At 43.8% G+C, this 20,644-nt stretch overlaps 2 protein-coding genes across 9 annotated transcripts in view; both read right to left on the reverse strand.

Moving 5' to 3' along the window:
* The window catches only part of TTC38 (tetratricopeptide repeat domain 38), a 50,192-nt gene extending 47,494 nt beyond the window's left edge, over nucleotides 1–2,698 (reverse strand). The window contains exon 1 of the mRNA XM_048824557.2: nucleotides 2,593–2,698. Coding sequence (XP_048680514.1) covers nucleotides 2,593–2,616 — 24 coding nt within the window. The 5' untranslated portion in view covers nucleotides 2,617–2,698. The remainder of the gene's footprint in view (nucleotides 1–2,592) is intronic.
* A 3,518-nt stretch (nucleotides 2,699–6,216) lies between these two features.
* LOC125624199 (tetratricopeptide repeat protein 38-like) overlaps nucleotides 6,217–20,644 on the reverse strand; it is a 31,616-nt gene continuing 17,188 nt past the window's right edge. For 3 of the 8 annotated variants that reach the window (XM_075121129.1, XM_075121124.1, XM_048824586.2), the window contains 4 exons: nucleotides 18,662–19,720; nucleotides 15,662–15,827; nucleotides 9,597–9,756; nucleotides 6,217–7,901 (listed from right to left, as the gene is read on the reverse strand). In XM_075121129.1, coding sequence (XP_074977230.1) covers nucleotides 7,881–7,901; nucleotides 9,597–9,756; nucleotides 15,662–15,827; nucleotides 18,662–18,713 — 399 coding nt within the window. In that variant the 5' untranslated portion in view covers nucleotides 18,714–19,720 and the 3' untranslated portion in view covers nucleotides 6,217–7,880. The remainder of the gene's footprint in view (nucleotides 7,902–9,596; nucleotides 9,757–15,661; nucleotides 15,828–18,661; nucleotides 19,721–20,644) is intronic. The other 5 variants (XM_075121146.1, XM_075121138.1, XM_075121137.1 and 2 more) reach the window with 3 other exon arrangements.

Raw genomic sequence — 20,644 nt, forward strand, 5'->3', positions numbered from 1 at the left:
CCGTCAAAGAAACTAACAAAAAACTTCTTCGGTGGAGTTTAGCTCTCCAAGATTTTGATTTCGACATCCAACACATCTCAGGAGCTTCTAACAAAGTGGCTGATGCACTCTCCCGTGAAAGTTTCCCAGAATCAACTGGTTAAAATCGTCCTTGAGATGTGGAAAATATTGTTAGTCTTTATGTACTTGGTAGTATATTTAGAGATGCATGTGTCTTATTAACTCTGTTTTTCCTAGAGCTCCAGGAAGAAATCCCAGCCAGTGTTTCACCCTAGCTGAGATTTGGGGGGCGTGTCATAAATATAAAGGGAAGGGTAAACCCCTTTGAAATCCCTCCTGGCCAGGGGAAAGCTCCTCTCACCTGTAAAGGGTTAAGAAGCTAAAGGTAACCTCGCTGGCACCTGACCAAAATGACCAATGAGGAGACAAGATACTTTCAAAAGCTGGGAGGAGGGAGAGGAACAAAGGGTCTGTGTCTGTCTGTGTGCTGCTCTTTGCCAGGGACAGAACAGGAATGGAGTCTTAGCACTTTTAGTAAGTAATCTAGCTAGGCATGTGTTAGATTATGATTTCTTTAAATGGCTGAGAAAAGAATTGTGCTGAATAGAATAACTATTTCTGTCTGTGCATCTTTTTTGTAACTTAAGGTTTTGCCTAGAGGGGTTCTCTATGTTTTGAATCTAATTACCCTGTAAGATATCTACCATCCTGATTTTACAGGGGGGATTTCTTTATTTCTATTTACTGCTATTTTTTATTAAAAGTCTTCTTGTAAAAAACTGAATGCTTTTTCATTGTTCTCAGATCCAAGGGTTTGGGTCTGTGGTCACCTATGCAAATTGGTGAGGCTTTTTATCCAACATTTCCCAGGAAAGGGGGGGTGCAAGTGTTGGGAGGATTGTTCATTGTTCTTAAGATCCAAGGGTCTGGGTCTGTAGTCACCTAGGCAAATTGGTGAGGCTTTTTACCAAACCTTGTCCAGGAAGTGGGGTGCAAGGTTTTGGGAAGTATTTTGGGGGGAAGGACGCGTCCAAACAGCTCTTCCCCAGTAACCAGTATTAGTTTGGTGGTGGTAGCGGCCATTCCAAGGATAACGGGTGTAATATTTTGTACCTTGGGGAAGTTTTGACCTAAGCTGGTAAAGATAAGCTTAGGAGGTTTTTCATGCAGGTCCCCACATCTGTACCCTAGAGTTCAGAGTGGGGGAGGAACCTTGACACAAATATAATAAAGAAAAAACTTGATGAGGCTGTGCCTGTAGCGGAGACAGTGGGAATCATGCTGGAGGCTTCTGATCCCCTTAGTATTTCCTGAAAAGGGCCTCCCTAACAGCATTTTTTCCAAATTTCAAAAAAGGTTCAATTTGCCCTACCTTAACTGATTATAGGATTACTGCTTACTTTGAAAAAAGAAAAGGAGTACTTGTGGCACCTTAGAGACTAACCAATTTATTTAAATAAATAAATAATAAAAATTGGTTAGTCTCTAAGGTGCCACAAGTACTCCTTTTCTTTTTGCGAATATAGACTAACACAGCTGTTACTCTGAAACCTGCTTACTTTGAATTACACAAGCGGCAGCTTTATCTAGAGGCCAGACGCTCAGATTCTAGTGAACAACTGGCTACTTTTCATAAATGTTAAATACTAGCTTGAAGAAAGGACAACTCTATGAAACTTGCATTTAGAAGAATAATGTGAAATCTGAGACATGCAAAGAAAGAATAGCAAAATAAACAAAAATGTGAACAATATTGGTAATTAGCACTTGCATCTAGCCCTTTAAACCTTCAAGATCAGAGCTGGTTACAAATGAAATAAATGTCCGCTGGCTTTTAAGAAACAGAGACTGATTAGTAGTGAAGCAATGTGAGGTGCAATTAAGTGTTTATGGAAACATAGGAGAGAAATAAGGGGAGTTTCTGTTCCTTTACGTAGAAGAGTGCCCTGACATGTTCACTTTACCTAACAGCACCAAGGGACTCCTTTGTTAACCCTGAGCAGCGCAGTTTCAGCCAACGTTTTCCGAGATCACCTCAGACTCAGAGTAATAGTTTTGCACTGTATGCTGCATGTTGAACTCTCCTCTCCAGCCCCCGAGGTTGCGCCCGATGACCAACATTTCTCCGCCAAAAGTTCACCTCCACACATTTCCCACCCGAGCTCTCAAAACACTTCACACGCACGAGTCAGAATTACAGCCTCCCCGCGAGACAGATCTCACCCCCCACTTTCAGACGGGGAGCCTGAGGCACACAGCCTGAGACAGCGCCGGGGAAGGGACCCAGCAGTCCTGACCCCTGGCCTCGAGTCACCACCGCAAACCCCCCGTCACTGTTTGCACAAGGCTAACACGGGCGCGGAGGCGGAGGGGGGGCTGTGGTGACAGGCTGTGTGTATCAGGCGGGGGGTCGGGGGCCGTCACACTAGCCCGGGAGGGCTTCTAACGGGGGCGGGGCAGGGCGAAGCTCCGCAGGGAGCCGGGGCCCGGGTTGCGCGATGCCCCGCCACTTGCACCTGGGAGAAAGAGACCACAATGTCCCCCCGCCCCGCCCCCAGCCCATCGCACCGCGCGGGCCGCTCCCCCCCTCACCTTGCAGTCTCTCAGCGGCACCATGTTCCACACCGGCTCCTTCTCTGCCCCTCGGCCTGCGGGGTTGGGGTTGGGGTTGGGGCTGGTCCCGCCCCCAGCAGCGAGACACCTCCCCCGGTGAGGCCAGGCACGGGCGGCTCCTAAGGGCGCCGGCGGGGGCGCGAATCGCGCCCCCAGGCGGCTGCGGCAGAGCCCGGGGGGGGGCCGCCCCCGGCTTCCCAGTCCTGGGGCGGGGAGCCCCGCCGCACCCCACTCGGGGCTGGCCGAGCAACGATCCCTGCGCCTGCCCCTGCGGCCCGGTCAGCGCCTGCGGGGGGCCCCGATGCGATGACCCCACCAGCCGGGCCAAGGCAGAGACCCCGTCCGCAGCCCGGCGGCCCCGGCCCTGACCCCAGATCAGGGAAGGGAGGAATTTGGGCGCCACATAAAACGCGCGGCGGGCTGCCCTGGGGGGTGCAATGGGGAGATTGGGTGGGGGGAGGTGTCGGCTGTGCCGGGGGGAGGGGGGGTGTTTCCGGGCTCCTTGGCTGTAGTAATTGGGAGGCCCCAGCTGTGTCTGGGTGGGAGATCTCGCCGCTGGCTGGCAGTGCGGCAGTGCTCTTTGACAGGCTGTGCTCCCCTCTTCTTCTTCCTTTGGGGACATTTCCCGCTGTAACTTTGCCCGCAGCAGCGCAGGGCCAGCTCAGAGTAGGCGACCACCGTACCGGCCTGCTTGCTGTAACCAGTGGCTCAAGTGCACCAATGTCCGGCGTTTTGAGTTGGCTGTTGGAGTACAGGGTGGCTGCAATTTTAAATAATATTTGGGGGGCGGGAGTCGAACACTTCGTAGCTTCTGTAAACTGACTTCATGGCACAAATTAGGCCCTCTCCCTGCATGTCTACTTTCCTTCACAGAAGCTCCCCACGTGCCCCCTCCCATCACCCTCTATTTGAGGAGCTCTCTGCAACTCCCTCAAACCCAAGGCCCCGCTCTCTCTCCTTCCACACCTCAGTCCCCGCAGGCCAGTGGCTTTGCACATACCCTTATTCCCACTTCCTCCCATTCCCTGCTTCCCCTAGGCATGCTCAGAGGCAGCCCAAGTGGCTCCTGGCCTGTGTTGTGAGTACCTGAATTTGGAGCTGTCCCATGGCGGCAGGAGTTGGGAACACCACATGGCTGGGTGCAGCATTTCACCACAGACACTCTTCAGTGTGTTTTATTAAAGTTTTATTCCTGTCTCATTAACTGGTTTGTTAGTTAATGAACCTCAAGATGGTTACATGGTGTTAGAAGTGTTGAATGAGAAGGAAACAGCAGTCTTGTTGAAGTTAACTCCTGTGTTTGCAACTGAAAGCAAAGACAAAGGGTGGCACCAGAGAAACGCATGGAGCAGCAGCCACAGAGGCTTTTGCATATATGGGGGGAGCACAATAGTAGCTTGACTAGTTTAAGAGGGGGAAAAAAGCCAAAAATGGATATTTGCAACCTAAGATCCCTATAAGCTGCGTGGCCGCACAGCAGGCTATCAAGGGCTGTGCAGGCAGAGAGGATATAAGAGCCAGTGTTGAAGTTCTATGCACCAGAAAGGCCTGTTAAAATTTCAGCAGATGCTTCACAGTCTGGATTAGGTGCAGTGATTTTACAGAAGCATGAGGATTGTTGGCAACCAGCGGCATATCTATCCAAATCACTGATTGAGCCAGAAACCAGATACACACAGATTGAGAAGGAGCGACTGAGGAACACTTTAAATACAATATCCAATAGTCCTGTGCTTAAGGCTTTTTCCACAAAGCTGGGAAACTTGGGTTCAAGTCCCTGCTCTGAATCAGGCAGAATGGGGATTAGAACCTGGGTCTTCCACAGCCTGTACAAGTGCTTACGGGAACTGCTGCCTCCTCCTTGTTGGTTATTTATTTTGCAAGAAGGACTGACCTGGTTTAGGTGCCTACTGCCAGGAAGGGGTTCACAGCTGTGAATACCAAGCTGAGCAAGCTGCTTCCCTCTGACTGAGACTAATCCCTTTTGTGGGGCAGGGTTTAGTCCGTGCTGCTCAGCATGCTAGTTTCTGTGAATCCCTCTTTTCAGCCACCCTGGATGGGGAATCTGCCTAACTTGGGGCTGTGAATTCATTTGGACAGCAGCACCTAAGTCAGAGGTGGCCAAACTATGGCCCGTCCTGCCCGGCCAGGGTGGCTAGCCCCCAGCCCCTCCCCTGCTGTTCCCCCTCCCACACAGCCACGCAGGTGGCTTGCGCCCTCCCACCTCCCAGGCTTTCCAATAAGCCAGTCCTGCTGATCTGAGAGGCATGGTAAGGGGGCGGGGAGCGGGACAGGAGGGTAGATAAGGGGCAGGAGGTCCTGGGGGGGGGCAGTCAGGGGATGGGGAGGAGAGGGCGGTTGGATGGGTCAAGGGTTCGGGGGGGGATGGTCAGGGGATGGGGAACGGGGAAGGTTGGATGGGGGTGGGAGTCATGGGGGGCCTGTCAGGGGGCGGGGTTGTGGATAGGGGTCAGGGCAGTCAGGGGACGGGGCGGGGGTTGGATAGGGAGTGGGATCCCGGGAGCGGTTAGGTCCTAGGAGGGGGTAGTCAGGGGACAAGGAGCAGGGGGGTTTGGATGGGTTGGGGGTTTTGAGGGGGGCAGGAAGTGGGAGGAGGTGGATGGGGCAGGGGCCAGGCTGTTTGGGGTGGCACAGCCTTCCCTACCCAGCCCTCCATGCAGTTTTGAAACCCCAAGGTGGCCCTCGGGCCAAAAAGTTTGCCCACCCCTAAGTGTTGCAACATCAAAATCTCCTTAATTCTCTATCTTCTGTGATAAAGGTAGTACCATGCAGTTTGCTCTATGTATGTAACCTTGGTAACAATCAAAAAATGATCACATCACTGTCTGCGCTGCACAGATATTAAAGTTGACACTTTTTATAAAAGGGGGTACAGTTTGGCCCTGTGTCCTCGGACAAGTTCCCTCTGTGATGCTGATGCCAGCTCTGATCAAAACTGTAGGCTCGGCTGAAAACTGACAAACTCACAGTTGGAAGTCAAGTCAATTCACATGTGTAGTAGCAGACTAAAAGACTGTTAAATGTGTGTGAATGTGTTTGGTGTTTAAACTTCATAAAATCAATGACAGGTTTCAGAGGAACAGCCGTGTTAGTCTGTATTCGCAAAAAGAAAAGGAGTACTTGTGGCACCTTAGAGACTAACCAATTTATTTGAGCATGAGCTTTCATAAGCTACAGCTCACTTCATCAGATGCAACTGATGAAGTGAGTCTGATGAAGTGAGCTGTAGCTCACGAAAGCTCATGCTCAAATAAATTGGTTAGTCTCTAAGGTGCCACAAGTACTCCTTTTCTTTTTTCATAAAATCAATGAGATTTTGCATGCATTGTTTTCACTTATCTGTATTGTGTTAGTAAATATAACACCCTCCTCCCTCCCCTACTGTTTAGCATGCTTGTGTTCTCCCTACCTCAGCTATGGCTTTATTTCATCGGTGTTGTGTGTAGACAGTTCGCACAGCACTTTGGGATTCTTCAGCATAAAAAAAAAAATCTTAAATTTTACTGTGGTTACAGTTCATTCCAACAAAACAGATCTGAGCAAAGACACCATGTATCCAGAACATTTTTAATACAAGAAAAATCAGTGCAGACTCATTCAAGGAATAAAGGATTGCGTGGGCGTAGGGAAAGATAAGTGTAAATGAAAGTCTTCTGCAGTCTGGCCACATACGTGCCTAACACTAGTTTAACAGAAGTTTCTGGTGCCAATTCCACCTCTGAAAATGAGTTCCCAAAATGGGATTTTGTTTTTTGTGGGATTTTTTTTGGATGGGTGGGTGAATATGAATATTTTTGCTGAACTTGATACCATACATTTTAAATTCAAACAGTATGGCTTTCTCTCACACATTTGGTGCACAGAATAGCTTGACTCATCCCAGAATTCTGCTGAAGAGATCCACATTGAATATGTAAAATATTCATAAACTGCAGTTTCATACCTTTAGTCACTTCCTTGTTAATGGGTGAGTTCAGAAAAAAATGATCATATCACTGAATTGAATGAAGGACCATAGGTAGTATTAATTACATATAAATCACATTACATATAAACAAGGTAAGCATTTAGGATAAAAATCACATTGTTTTTATTATTGCATATTTAATAAAGATCTTAAATTCAATCAGTAAAAAGTTCATTCTAAACTGTGAAATTGTTGACTTGCAAAATAAAGTCATACAGGCATGATCTTGAATAGTCAACAATTCAGAATTATGCCTTTGGGGAACCTAGAGCCAGCAGGTGGGCCCAAGGATCTGGGCTGCATATTGGATAGTGTATGTGGGATATTGCTGTGTATGAGCGATGTATAGAATCATAGAATATCAGGGTTGGAAGGGACCTCAGGAGGTCATCTAGCCCAAACCCCTGCTCAAAGCAGGGCCAATTCCCAACTCCCCAGATCCCTAAATGGCCCCCTCAAGGATTGAACTCACAACCCTGGCTTTAGCTGGTCAATACTCAAACCACTGAGCTATCCCTCCCCACCCAGAAGTGCTCTCCTACCTTCCCCCAGGCCTCTATTGCAATTCCAGGATTGGAGCACACCATGTGGCTAGTGCCACTCCATAGAAGACTGTCACCTGATTCATTAGTTCAAAACCCCAATCTCCTCCCCCACCACCGCATGCATGAGGAGACGATATGGAGTGGAGCTTCGTGGAGGCACAGGGCTCCCACATCCTGCCCCTATTTGCAGCAGTGGTTCTGTGGGGCCAGAGCCTGCTGTGGTTATTGGGCTGTTCATATAAAAGCTCTATCCATCCCAATCTAGTATTCATGTAATTGAATAGCAACACCACTGCCTACTTTGGCAGTTCACAACCTTGCAATAAGTGTTATCCTGCAACCTGATAAGCATAAGACTGATGCGTTCTCCTGAAAAGCAAAGGCTCAGCATGCTTTTAAACAAATGATTGATATCTATTTTATTTGCTACTGTCGCCCTGCTAGGCACAGCAAGGCTACAATCTTCCAAGAATCAGAGGTGTGCCAGAAGCTCAAGCAATGATGCTGAATCACCAAAAGAAGCTTCCCAAAGCTCAGATATTTAGAAGATCTGTTTTGGCTGCTGATGCAGGATTTTCCCTATTTTGAGTCTTTTAATGCCACAGAAAGAGACTCATTATAGTGCTAATTATTATTTCCACTGGAATAACAGATTTAAGATTCATCCCATCGCATGAACAGCTGATGCTTTCCAAATAAGTCGCTCAGTCAATGGTGAATTTGGTCTCAACCCATCACGTTCTGCCAGGAGGCATCTGAAAGAGGTAAGGGAGGGGGGAAGTGAAAAAAGAGGCCATAAATACAGCGCTCAAAACTATAGCAAGCAGGCTTTTCTGTTTCCTGATTTAGTAGTCATGTGTCGTCTGAAAATAAAAAACTTGCTGCAGCAAAAAGACTGGTAGATGCTCATGTTTCAGTCCCTGGCATTTAAAAGAGTTGAAAATGAAAATCAGTATCGAAAACAGCACAGCTATGTTTTTAAATGCCTATATTGTATGCCTTGACCACAAATACCACAACACAGTCTACCACATAGACTAATAAGAGAGTGATGTTCCCTCTCCCATTTCTAACCCTCCAACTAATTTTCCCTACTTTCACAGCCACATGGCTCTGAAAATGACACAGCACAAGAACTTTGTGAGAAAATAATCTTACTCTCCTCCCTTCAAGATCCTAAAAGCTCCCTTATTCCAGCTCACTGTCTACCACTAACCATCCACTCCTGTTCTGATATCTCACCTCACAATTCTTAACCATAACAAACATTTGAAATAAGATGTCTCATACATAGACTACCTGCTCACATCACTTCTAATGTTCCTTCCCCAGTTATTTGTATTTTGTCTAATTTTGATTGTTAAGTTTTCTGACAGGGAGATCTAATAGGAAAGTGAATAAAATGAGCAAGGATCCCTTCATATCTGGGAGGTTGGAATGATTTTCATTACTTTGAAGCTAGGGGTCTGATTCTCCACTCATTTACATTTGTGTTAATCAGGACTAACCACAATGAAGTCAGTGGAGCTACTCTAGTGTAAGAGAATGTGATCTTAAGCTTCAATTCTTTCAGCTGTCCTACACAGGTAGACTCCTCCAATAACTTGAATGGGCCTCAGTATGGGCACGTGAGTCTGCTCATGTTAGCAACTCTTGTGATTTCTACTAACACAAGACTGGCACAATGGAGAGCTGAAATATGGCACTAGAGTAAGTTAGATCCCAAATAAACTGCATGTGGCATCATTACAGTATTCAGCTACTCGTATACGTTTTATTTTGTAATCTATTAAGTATATTGCTCCATATGTAAATACAATGGTTCCATACTGAAAGAGGAAGACTTTTATAGCTAAACTTGTAGACTACTAATAAATTGGTGAAATCAACCAGCCAAGTTTGTGTAGCTGAACAAACTAAATATTTGATAATTGCTGTAAATTGTGACCTAAGATTAAATCTAAAATTATGCAGCTTTGTATGTACTTGCTTGCATATCATTTTACTTGTAATTTACAATGTTTAAAAACAATTGAAATTTGTGCTTTCATAAATTGTATTTCTATTTAATGCATACCATGGAATCCAGAAGTTCTGATTTTTAGCAAGTGCTACTTATCTAGCCAGTTTTTGATAGGCTTTTGATTTACAATTTAAAGCAGTATGAATAAATAGCTGGCTGAAAACATCTCTCTGAAAATATGAGTCACAAATGAAATAAGTTAATATTTGGTAATCAATGCTGCAAGTGATAATTGCTTAGATTCTGATTGGTTAAAACTATCCAGGAGAGAATTTCTTTTACATACAGTATTAAGCAGCTGAGACATAGTACTTCTTATTTGTACATTTGAATATTAGTAGTAACATGAAAGCCTAACAGATGCTTCTCAAAGACAAACAAGCCCTACCCAAATGCAATTTAATAAAATAACATTCAAGCCCCTTACCTGAGCATTGCTGCCTCCTATCTGCAGGAGTTTGTAGCGAACTGGATAAAGTAATTCTACTGTCTTGTCATAATTTCCATTGTCAAACTCTACCAAAGCCTGGCAAAGCGGCAACCCCAATTTCGGAGCCAGACCTAGCTCATGGTCTTCACCAGGTGCTCTGCAGAACAGGAAAGAAGTTAACTGCCAATGAGCAGACGGTCAGACTGCAGCACTTCTACTCCTTTTCATGTTGTTCTGTCACCTCCTGTTGGAGCAACATAGGGTATGTCTATGCTACCCGCCAGATCGGGGGGTAGCAATCGATCCACTGGGGGTGGATTTATCGCATCTAGTCTAGACGCAATAAGTCAACCCCCGAGTGCTCTCCAGTCGACTCCTGTACTCCACTGCCGCAAGAGGCGCAGGCAGAGTCGACGGGGGAGCGGCAGCAGTCAACTCACCACAGTGAAGACACCGCGGTGAGTAGATCTAAGTACGTCGACTTCAGCTACGTTATTCACATAGCTGAAGTTGTGTAACTTAGATCGATTCCCCCCCCAGTGTAGACCAGGCCTTAGTTCCATTGAGTTAAAGGAATAGTGATACACGGAACAAAACCTAACACACATTAGGTTCATTTTGCTAAACAAATCTTATTTGCTGTAACTTTAAAAAATCCTGAAATCTCGCATATTTTAATTAGACAAGTGAAGACATCCATTCCACAGTATTGTTACTCCCATTCAACCTGAGTAGTTAGCCAATCATTGGAGCCCTGCAGGTTGTTTCTATTAGGAGGAGAAACTGATGATAAAGTCAGGTATTTCTTTGAGGGAAACCTGTTTATTAACAAGAATGTACAGAAAGCCCTGTTTCCCCAAACGCAGTAGGAAACAAACATAAAACAGGAGGCATTGCTCAATATTCCAAGCCTCTTTTTTCAGCCAACACTCTACCCAATAGCTCTCTCAAATTTCAGGTCACACTACAAGTGATGCTTTGGATGTCTTTGGATTTGTGTTGCCTTCTCTAGTTGCCTGTCTCTTTCTCTCTCACACACAGCACACAGACAGAGAGCCCTCTCCATCAAAACCCCCATACCCACATAGCTCAGCTCCTGGCCTTGCATGTAGCCTATGTTTTGGGTGGTGGCTACTATTGTTTTTCAGGTATCTTACTTCAAAAGGAGCTTAACTGCTTCTTTTGTTTATCTGAATGAAAGGCAGCTATTACTTCCACCAGCTCAAACAATTTTCACCCATCTCATTATACATCTATAGTAGAGAATTTTGGTTTTTTGCACAGTGATCCACCCAAGAAAGAGGAATAGAGTCAGCAGGTTAATGCCCCAGTGCAACAGATTATGAATCCAGTTTGTCATCATTTCTCAGTATACAACACAAACAAACAAATTTAAATTCTTTCTGTTTTTGGAATATAGATTTTTCTTTATAATTTAGTACACATAGCTGCTATAAATTAAAGCACTTTCTTAGCTCTGGATGTATTATTATATCACAGTTAGAAATCTTTATAACTAGATAGACAGAAACACAATGGAAATAGAGTGCTGAACTTACATTACTGTATTCAGTTGAGGAGTTTGAAAAAATAGCTGACTGTTAGCACTCCTAAACTAATTGGAATGTAAGCTGTTTGGGCCAGGGACTGTCTTTTTGTTCTGTGTCTGTACAGCACCTAGCACAACAGGGTCCTGGTACAGGACTAGGGCTATGCTAATACAAATACAAATGATAATAAAGTGGAACACTACGTTTATGCAATGTCACAAGGATAAAAGTGAATATCCGATGTACAACTGCAAGTATAGTATATACAGATATATCTAAAACTTCCAACTCATCCCACAACTATAACAATCTTTGAAAAAGTAAGCAATGAGTATATGTGCCTACTTCCCAACAATGGCCTGTTTCTAAGGGCTTGTCTACACTGGCACTTTACCGCACTGCAACTTTCTTGCTCAGGGGTGTGAAAAAACACCCCTGTAAAGCGCCAGTGTAGAGAGTGCCCCAGCGCTGGGAGCCGTGCCCCTCATGGAGGTGGGGTTTTTTGAGCGCTGGGAGAGCTGCGACTACACAAGCCACGTTAAAGCGCTGCCACGGCAGTGCTTTAACATTGCCAGTGTAGACTAGCCCTAAGACATTTCATGCTAATCATCAAACCTGGAGGACAACAACAGCAATATAAATAACTAAATTGTTCTTCAAGATGGGATCTTCAGAAGTGATCAGCTTTGGCCTAAATCTACTCTCCTGTTGGAGTCAATAGTGTAGTTCCCGTTACTTCCATTGAAGTTAAAGTTAGGCACTTTTGAAAATCTCTCCCAGTTTAAGGTTTTCTAATTAAGAGGCTATAAAAACATGATTTATAGCTGAGTTTAAGATGCAGACTTATTTTTTTTTAAATGGCTATTTACAGAATTATGGTGTTTGGTGCCCACACAAAAAAATCTTTCTGTATTTATACGTTTCACAACCCTCATCTCTCACAAGGAAACCACAACTACGGGACACTGAATTTAGTTTCTTCAGTTAATCTGAAAAGACTAGTGCAGCTAAATATTCCAATAAGAGGAATCAGTCCTTCAGTTCATGAAAACATAAGTGTGATACCCACCAGAGTACACTATTATATGGATTTGTTTGTTGTTGTTTTTTTATTTTAACTTTCAGCCTCAAAATGTATAGGGTAGAAAAATAAAAATAACAAAAATAAAGGGCTGGAGGATTAGAATTGTATGGCTATTCTTTAAACAAACAAATAATTTCTAATATAGGTAACGTAATTTTTATATTCTTGATGTGAGTAAACAGTCCTATTACCCACATTTTGGCTTAGTAAACGTGAAGTTTAATTTTATATTTAGTTTTTCAAATATGCATATTCATATCAATGTTTGTTTTCTAAAGTAAATATAGTAAAATTACGTTTTATAATGCTTCAAACAACTATTATAATGCAGAGCAGTTACAACAATGTTACAATGAAGATGTAAAGGTAGGTGTGGACAAGCAGATGAAAGCACTGTGCAGAGGTTGGCAATACTAAGTATAAATTCATTAAATATTCTACAAATTTTCCATCTACCAATGTTTAAATTCTATAGCACATATACTTGGTATCTAGAAGAAAAAAAAGGCTGTCACCATCTGATAGTAGCAAGCAAACCAGATATTACTGTTTGGTAGCTTTACATTTCTCACATTTTCTTCTTGATCTCTCAAAGCTTAAGTGGGTCATTTGCATATGCACCAGTGCTGTTCTGCTCTTTTGTGCAAAACAATACCCATCACACTTGATATTAAGATTCCATTTATAAATAGTTTCTAAAAATTGCTAATTGGTTAATAGGTGTCAGTCTCTTAGAACATTGTTAGAGAGAGTCCAAGAGACCAACATATTGCTTGTAACCATGGCTTATAATCATCTAGCACAGTGGTTCTCAACCAGGGGTCCAGGGCCCCCTAGGGGGCTGCGAGCAGGTTTCAGGGGGTCCACCAAGCAGGGCCAGAATTAGACTTACTGGGGCTCAGAGCAGAAAACCGAAGCCCCACTACCTGAGGCTGAAGCCTGAGGCCCAAAGCCCTACCACCCAGGGCTGAAGCTGAAGCCTGAGCAATGTAGCTTTGTGGGGGCCCCTGTGGCATGGGGCCTCAGACAACTGCCCTCCTTGTTATCCCCTAACGCCAGCCATGGCTTTTGTATGCAGAAAAGCAATTGTTGTGGCACTGGTGGGCTGTGGAGTTTTTATTGCATGTTGGTGGGGGGCCTCAGAAAGAAAATGGTTGAGAACCCCTGATCTAGCACACCTTCTGTTGTACTTATAACCATCTTTAACACATACTACTCGTGTCTAACATCTATCACTCATATCACACCTTTACACACCATTTATAAATGGAAACTTAACATAAAGCATTACCACAGTAACCTTGCTGCCCTATTTTGTTTGGGTTTAAATGCCACTGCTGTCATCTTTCTAATGCTATGTATACACTATTTTTAATTAAGATTTGTTTTAGCAAAATATGATGATCATTACTCTTCTGAAAACTGACAGACAAATCACAGGCCCTTTCTTCTGTAAGTGAAAAAAGTTATCACTGTAGGTAGCTGCCTCTTTCCCAGCCTGTCTATTTCAGGATGTTCTGTGGCACCTTTACATATAGCCCTTAAGGGTCAGAAAGAGAAAGCAATGACTGACTCAGACTGTACTCTGAAGAAAGAAGGGAAATCAGTTTCACGCACAGAAAAGTTGTGTACATAAAATAAAAGCTGGAAAAATGTAAGAGTGGAATGCCATTCTTATACCTCCTGTCATGATGGCTAATATAAAAATAAGAGGAAGAAATTTATATTTTAGACATAAACAAGGATGTGACAAACATTCTATTTTGCTGAAATACCAAAATATTCAAATTTGTATAGATGAACCAAATTGTGCCAAAATTATTTCCACAGCGCTTTCAGCTCAATATCATGTTAAAATGAAACAGTAACTCCTCACTTAAAGTTGTCCCAGTTAACATTGTTTCGTTGATACATTGCTGATCAATGAGGGAACATGCTCGTTTAAAATTGCGCAATGCTCCCTTATAACGTGGTTTGGCAGCCGCCTGCTTTGTCCACTGCTTGCAGGAAGAGCAGCCTGTTGCAGCTAGCTGGTGGGCGCTTGGAACCCATGCTACCATGACCGGAAGCCCCCTATCAGCTCCCCGCTCCCCTAAGTTCCCTGTGTGGCAGCTGCCCAGCAGGCTATCAACTGCTGGCAGTTCAGCTGTCCCTCCCCATACTGCCATGTGCTGCTCCTGCCCTCTGCCTTGGAGCTGCTCCCTGAGCCTCCTGCTTGCTGTGCGGGGGGTTGGGGGGGGAGGAGGAGGGGAAGAAGGGGGCTAATGTCAGGGTATCCCCCTCCCTCCTGCTCCTGCACCCTGCTTACCCCACCTTCCATAGAGCAGGGAGGACACATGACAGGGACAGGGCTCAGGACGGGGGAAGCTTCCTGGCAGCAGCTGTGGTCTCAGCTTGCTGATCTACTGAACAAGGCAGTGTACTTAAGAGTGGGGTCAACATACTTGAAGAGGCAATGCGCATCTCTCTCTCTCTCTCTCTCTCTCACACACACACACACACACAGTGTTTCTCTGTCTGCCATGCTGTCTCCCCTTCCTCCATTCGTGCTGCCTTGTAGAGAGTGAGGCTACATTAATAACAATGAGTTAACTCTTTAGGGCTCAGCCAATTGCAAGTTTATCATTTAGCAGTAAGGCATTCCCTGGGAAATATGCCACGCTCTGACTTCACCACCTCAACCAAGCTTCACAATCATCATCGCTGTGGACCAGTATTAAATTGTTTGTTTAAAACTTACACTGTGTGTGTGTGTGTATATATATATATATAGTCTTTTGTCTGGTGAAAAAAATTTCCCTGGAACCTAACCCCCCCATTTACATTAATTCTTATTGGGAAATTGGATTCGCTTAACATCGTTTCACTTAAAGCTGCATTTTTCAGGAACATAACTACAACGTTAAGTGAGGAGTTACTGTAATTCATTGTATGCTTATAGACATTTTATAGATCTCTCATAATGAACACTGATTAAAATTGGGGCATTAGGGCAAAAAGGGCCTTTACAGGTAGTTGGCTTATTTTGTGAAGTTTTCTTAATGCTGTAGAAGAAAAATTCCACTGTTCTGAAATGAACAGTCACATCTCTAAAGTACACCCACTGTAAGGGAAAAAAGTGTCTACAGGGTAAGGTGCCACAAGCACTCAAACTCACAGTACCTACGATGCTCAGACAATGATGTTGCTATCTGACAAGATTAAATACCCAATCTATACATTAAATGCCCAGTTTAGATACACTTAAAATCAAAAGTAATAAGATTTTCTAATCTTAACGTCAGAAACACTACCCTGCTGAAACCAGAATTCTGGTTAGGACATCCTAAAACAAAGAACAATAAATTATGGTACTTAGCAAACTGGTAGAAATTAATTATTATACTAATATGCCTTGTGATAAAAAATATTTTAATTCACCTGCTTACTTGGCAAGTTCATGAAAAGTTGTTAAGAGCTCATTGGTGGTTTTGTGGTCTTTGACCCTTAGCAAAGACATGAGAATGTGGACATCATTGAAAAGCCAAACATGATCTTTGGTGTGCTTCTTTGCAAGAGGGATAACTTCATTCCATCTGTCTCCCACCTTTACACCTAGGAGTAATATACATGATTTCAAATAAAAACTCCACATGCAAAACCATACCTTTTGGCATATACTCCCAGTTTAATTCAGCATCATAAGATTTGATTACTAGTTTAAGGAACCACCTCTGGACCTGTGTCAAATCTCTTTATTGATCATCTCCAAATATACCATCTGTCACTGATATCCTGGATCCCATTAGATAGGGATCAGACCTAATAATACGATAAATCAGAGGCGGATTATGGGTTTGTAGGGCCCTGGGCCAGAGCAAGTGGGGGCCCCTCCCCACCCCTTCTGCCTGCAGTCCCCCTGCTCCCATCCCCAGCGCTCCTGTAGGGAGCTGGGTCAGGGTGCAGAGGCTTGACCCGCTTTACCTGCCCGGCATTCTGGCTGGGGAGCAGGGTCGGGATGCAGGGGCCAGGCAGGAATGCCAGGCAGGCAGGGAGAGCAGGGCAAGCCCCTGCGCCCCGATCCCACTCCCCAGCAGGAGTGCCGGGCAGGCAGAGTGCGTCATGGCAGCGCCCATTTTTCCAAGGGCCCCACAATTGGCCAGGGCTCCTGGGCACAGGCCCCGCTGGCCCAGGGGTTAATCCGCCAATGGGATAAATGACGTCCTCCTGAACACAGATGAGGGAAGATAATGCCCAAAATCATTATTCTGGATCTGTGTGGGGCATATTATTACTAAAGCAGACTGCAGATGAGTGCACCATGACTACCTGTGAAAGCTCTGTGAAAATTATTTACAACTATGATGATGTGGGGACAGTCTGTCTCTTATGAATGCTGGTTGATATTATGAAGCTGTACCATGAAATTGCTGTATCAAGGAAAACCTTTGTATGTGTATCCACCATGAGTGGGCAGTGTTGTGTTATGTCTTCCCCAGACCCAGGACAATGGGAAATACTTAATGTTAACTGAGGTGCTTTGACCAGGCAATAGACATGCCCAGATAGTTTGCACAAGCTGGGAAAAAATATTTCCTCCTTGGGTTTGGGGGAGATTGGAGCACTGGAAATTTGCCAAAAATCAGAACAAAGAAAACCAGGTGTTGGAAAGGTGGCATATAAATAGGGGATGCTTGCTGTGAGACACACAGGAGGCAAGAAGGGCTGAAAGACTCCATGAGGAGCAGCAACCCCGAAGCCTGATGGGGCAGAGAAGGGCAAGTAGTGTTTCCTATGAGCAGATCTGTGTATTTCTCATGCTATTAAACAAAGACTCTTAATGTGTTAGTAAACTATGCAAAGGTCTGTATGTGTTACATGCTTTACAACCATCATATGCCCCTACCCTGAGAGAATTAAACTGTAAGCCAGAGGGCTCTTAACTTTGGTGGGATTCTGGGACTGGGTGTGTGTAGGTTGCTGGAGGGGGAGAGGGAGGGGGATGGCGTCAGCACTGGTCCTAGGGACCTAAGGCATAGGGTTACCATATGTCCAGGTTATTCTGGACATTGTCTCTATTTTGAGACTGTGTCCTCTGTCCGGGCAGATTTTTCAAATAACAAGGAAATATCTGGGATTTTTGTAGAGCAGATATTGCAGCTCAGAAAGCGCCCTGATTGGTTCGCTTCCAGATTGGTCCCTCCCATGTATCCACAGCTGATTGGTCCATTCCCCTGCAGGCACAGATTCTGGATCCTGCCCACCCAGGTCCCGGCTCCCAGCCCCGGGCAGGGGGTCCTGCAGAAACTGCTGACTGATGGTTGTCAGTCACTGGGTCCTGGGCTTGCGCCAGTCACCATGACAGGGAGTGACACTGCCCTGTATCTCCAGTGATCGCCCCTCCAGCACCCTTAACTATATCCCCTTCCCCGCCCCCCCCAGCAGTATCTTCTTTTGGCCAACCTGAAATTTGGTAACCCTATAGTAAGGCAGGTGAGCTGATGAGCTCTATTTCCATGAAAGGATAACAGACTGAGAATCAGCACCAGGATATGTGCCACACACACCAAGGGAGGAAACACTACTGCAGCCTATTGAGACCCAGGGAAGCTTAAAAACACACAGGAATCCAGAGGAATTCCCCTGACAGCAGTCTATTGAGGATATGTCTACACATACACAGGTCTACACATATACATGTCTACCCTTCACCCTCGCTGGGTCCCAGAGCTCAATTATCTACACAGCAGTTTTCAGCCTGGGGCCCAAGCCTAAGTCAGCTGTCCCGAGCCAGCCTTGGGTTTTTTATCCCTGTGTCGATGTAGCCTGAATGACCAAAAAGAAGTGCTTGACTGGATCTGTGACAACAACTTAGGAGGTGAGCATTTTTTTTCTGGAACTCGCTTCATCTTTGTGTTAGGAAGTTAAAGAAAAGACGGATGGCTGTTTACATATTCCCATGGAACTTTTGGAATGATTGGTACTATATTTACATTGACTCCTTATTTCCATCAATATCAAGATTAAGAACTAAACATTAATGTTGGCTTGATATTTACTAAAAGAGAAGTTAATGGCTTTTTAATAGCTTATGCATTTGATCTTTTAACATTAGGTTGAAAAATGAGATCTCTGGGGACAAAGGAAATGAAACTTGCCAAAAAAAGAAAAATGTGACCTTTATTAATTTGGTTGAATGGAATACTGTATTGCAGGAAAATAATAAACTGTAGGGAGAAATAAAGGTAATGTTCATTAGTATATACTTAAAATTCACCTCTGAAGAACAGCATCTCTTTGAAGATTTCTTCTCTAGCATAACCCACTGCTCAGACTCGCTCTGTATATTTACCTAACTCTTCACCTGTTGCATTTTGGAGGACGAGCCTTTCACCTTACTCTTTTAAGAAGAATGAGTAGACTGAAGCAGAAACTAACAGTTCTTTTACCTTCCAACTGAAGCCGGTACAGCATGGAGCAGTTATCTAGCACAGCTAACATATTTCCGTTTGACAGGCATGCAGGAGCAATCTATAATCAGAAAGCATTCTTATGTTGCATTACCCATATTTAAGTGGAAGTTAACTTACTTTGACAGTACAAAATTAATTCTATCCTCTTACTCTTCCAGATAGAACAACCCAAATTGCATCTTTCAGAAATACAGCAATCTACAAATAATATTCATATTATTTTATCTGTGGTGTTTTTCCATTTATAAAATCAAATAAAGTATGTGTGAAAACTACCTTTTCTACGATCTCTGATCGCCCCAAAATGGACCATAATTACCTCTATTACTTTGCAACAATCACTAGGTAGGACACGATATTTTTGTAAAGTTTAACACCAAAACAGGCATGAAGAGACCTGTTATACAGATTCCTGGTTAATTTGCTGTGGATTATTTTAGAAAGATTCCTCCAAAGTTCAGACAGCAAAAAATTTTAATAAGTCACCTAGAAAAGAAAAGACATGACTAAGAAAGAAGAAGCCTAACTAGTAACTGGACTGGTAATTAATCTACGAGATCTGATTTTAATCATGACAGTTTATATTTATACAAAAACTATTTTACATAATGTTAAACTTTTAAAGATTATCTCTTTCCCCCCATACCTCCAAGGCATCTACATAGCAACTATAGCAGCCTGACTAAAGATAACAGGATATGAAATTGGAAAACACTAAAAATATTTAAATAAAATGTGGTATAAACAACATTAAATATGATGGTTTGAGATAAAGGGGTTTTTGGCATGGGTTTAGGATGATCTCTGTAACTTCATTTGTGATTTTGCCAGTTGAGTTGAATAGTCACTCTAAAATGCCAATTAAACTTTTCAAAATAAAACCAGAAAATGGTATCACACCTTTATCTATTTTACATCAAATACAAAATGAGGCATGTACATACCATTTCATTTGAACAATGTCTTTTCACTACACCAGAAATGGTTTATACTCACACGATTGTCCTAAATTGTCAAAGCAGCCTCATAGTCACCCTGTAAAACCAAAGGAGGATTGTGTAATGACCTTTAGGACACAGTGTCCATAAGTGACTGCTAGAGTTCAGTAACAGCAAATTTTTAAAAGAATATTGGTGATCCCATCAATAAATGTCCATGTGCAACATACCCAGATTAGATATGGGAGAGGTCTATATTCTCAAATTTCTCTATAACTCAAATAAATACAATAATCACAGACTCTAAAACGGCCTATTCCTGCCCAATGGAGAAGTTAAAATTAACCTTATCTCTAAAGGGACAGAGTGCTCATTTTAGTGGTGACTACTTCAGTACAAACCTCTGAGGTGTGAGAGAGTTCTCCATATGTTAGCATTTTATGTTGTTTACGTACGCCAGCAGTTTGTTGTAACTTGTTTAATATTAAACTACAACAAGGACTCTACTGACACAGGTTGTTAAATGTTAGACGTAGAAGTGACATTAGAAAGTTTGGCCTATACAGTAACTGGTTCCAAATGTCATGCAAATAAGATTATGGGGTCCCTTCCCTATGAATAAAATGAAGCTTCTTAGTGCTGCATAGGCTAACCTATAAGAAATGCCTAAGGGAGGGGTGTGGCCTAAGTGCACCCCTCAAAGGGATTTAGGCACCTAAATCCAGACCAGTGGAAGGTGCCTCCTTCAGCTTGGGAATCACAAGCATGAACCCTCTCCGGGAATTAGGTGCCTACGTCCTTTCTTGCAAAAAGCTGTTCTACTTTTTACAAATAATTAAAGTCATTGGGCCAGAGAAAGAGTGAGAATGACTGTTAGGGCACTCACCTGGGATGTGGAAGACCTATGTTCTAACGAGTAATTATTTATATAAAGTGGAACAGCTTCAACAGGAGAGACTGAGAGAGATCTACCCCAGAATATCCCATAGCGAGCAGTTAGGGCCCATTCCTGGGAGGTGGC

This window comes from Caretta caretta, chromosome 1 (genome assembly GCF_965140235.1).
Source record: "Caretta caretta isolate rCarCar2 chromosome 1, rCarCar1.hap1, whole genome shotgun sequence".
In the NCBI taxonomy this organism is placed as follows: domain Eukaryota; kingdom Metazoa; phylum Chordata; order Testudines; family Cheloniidae; genus Caretta; species Caretta caretta.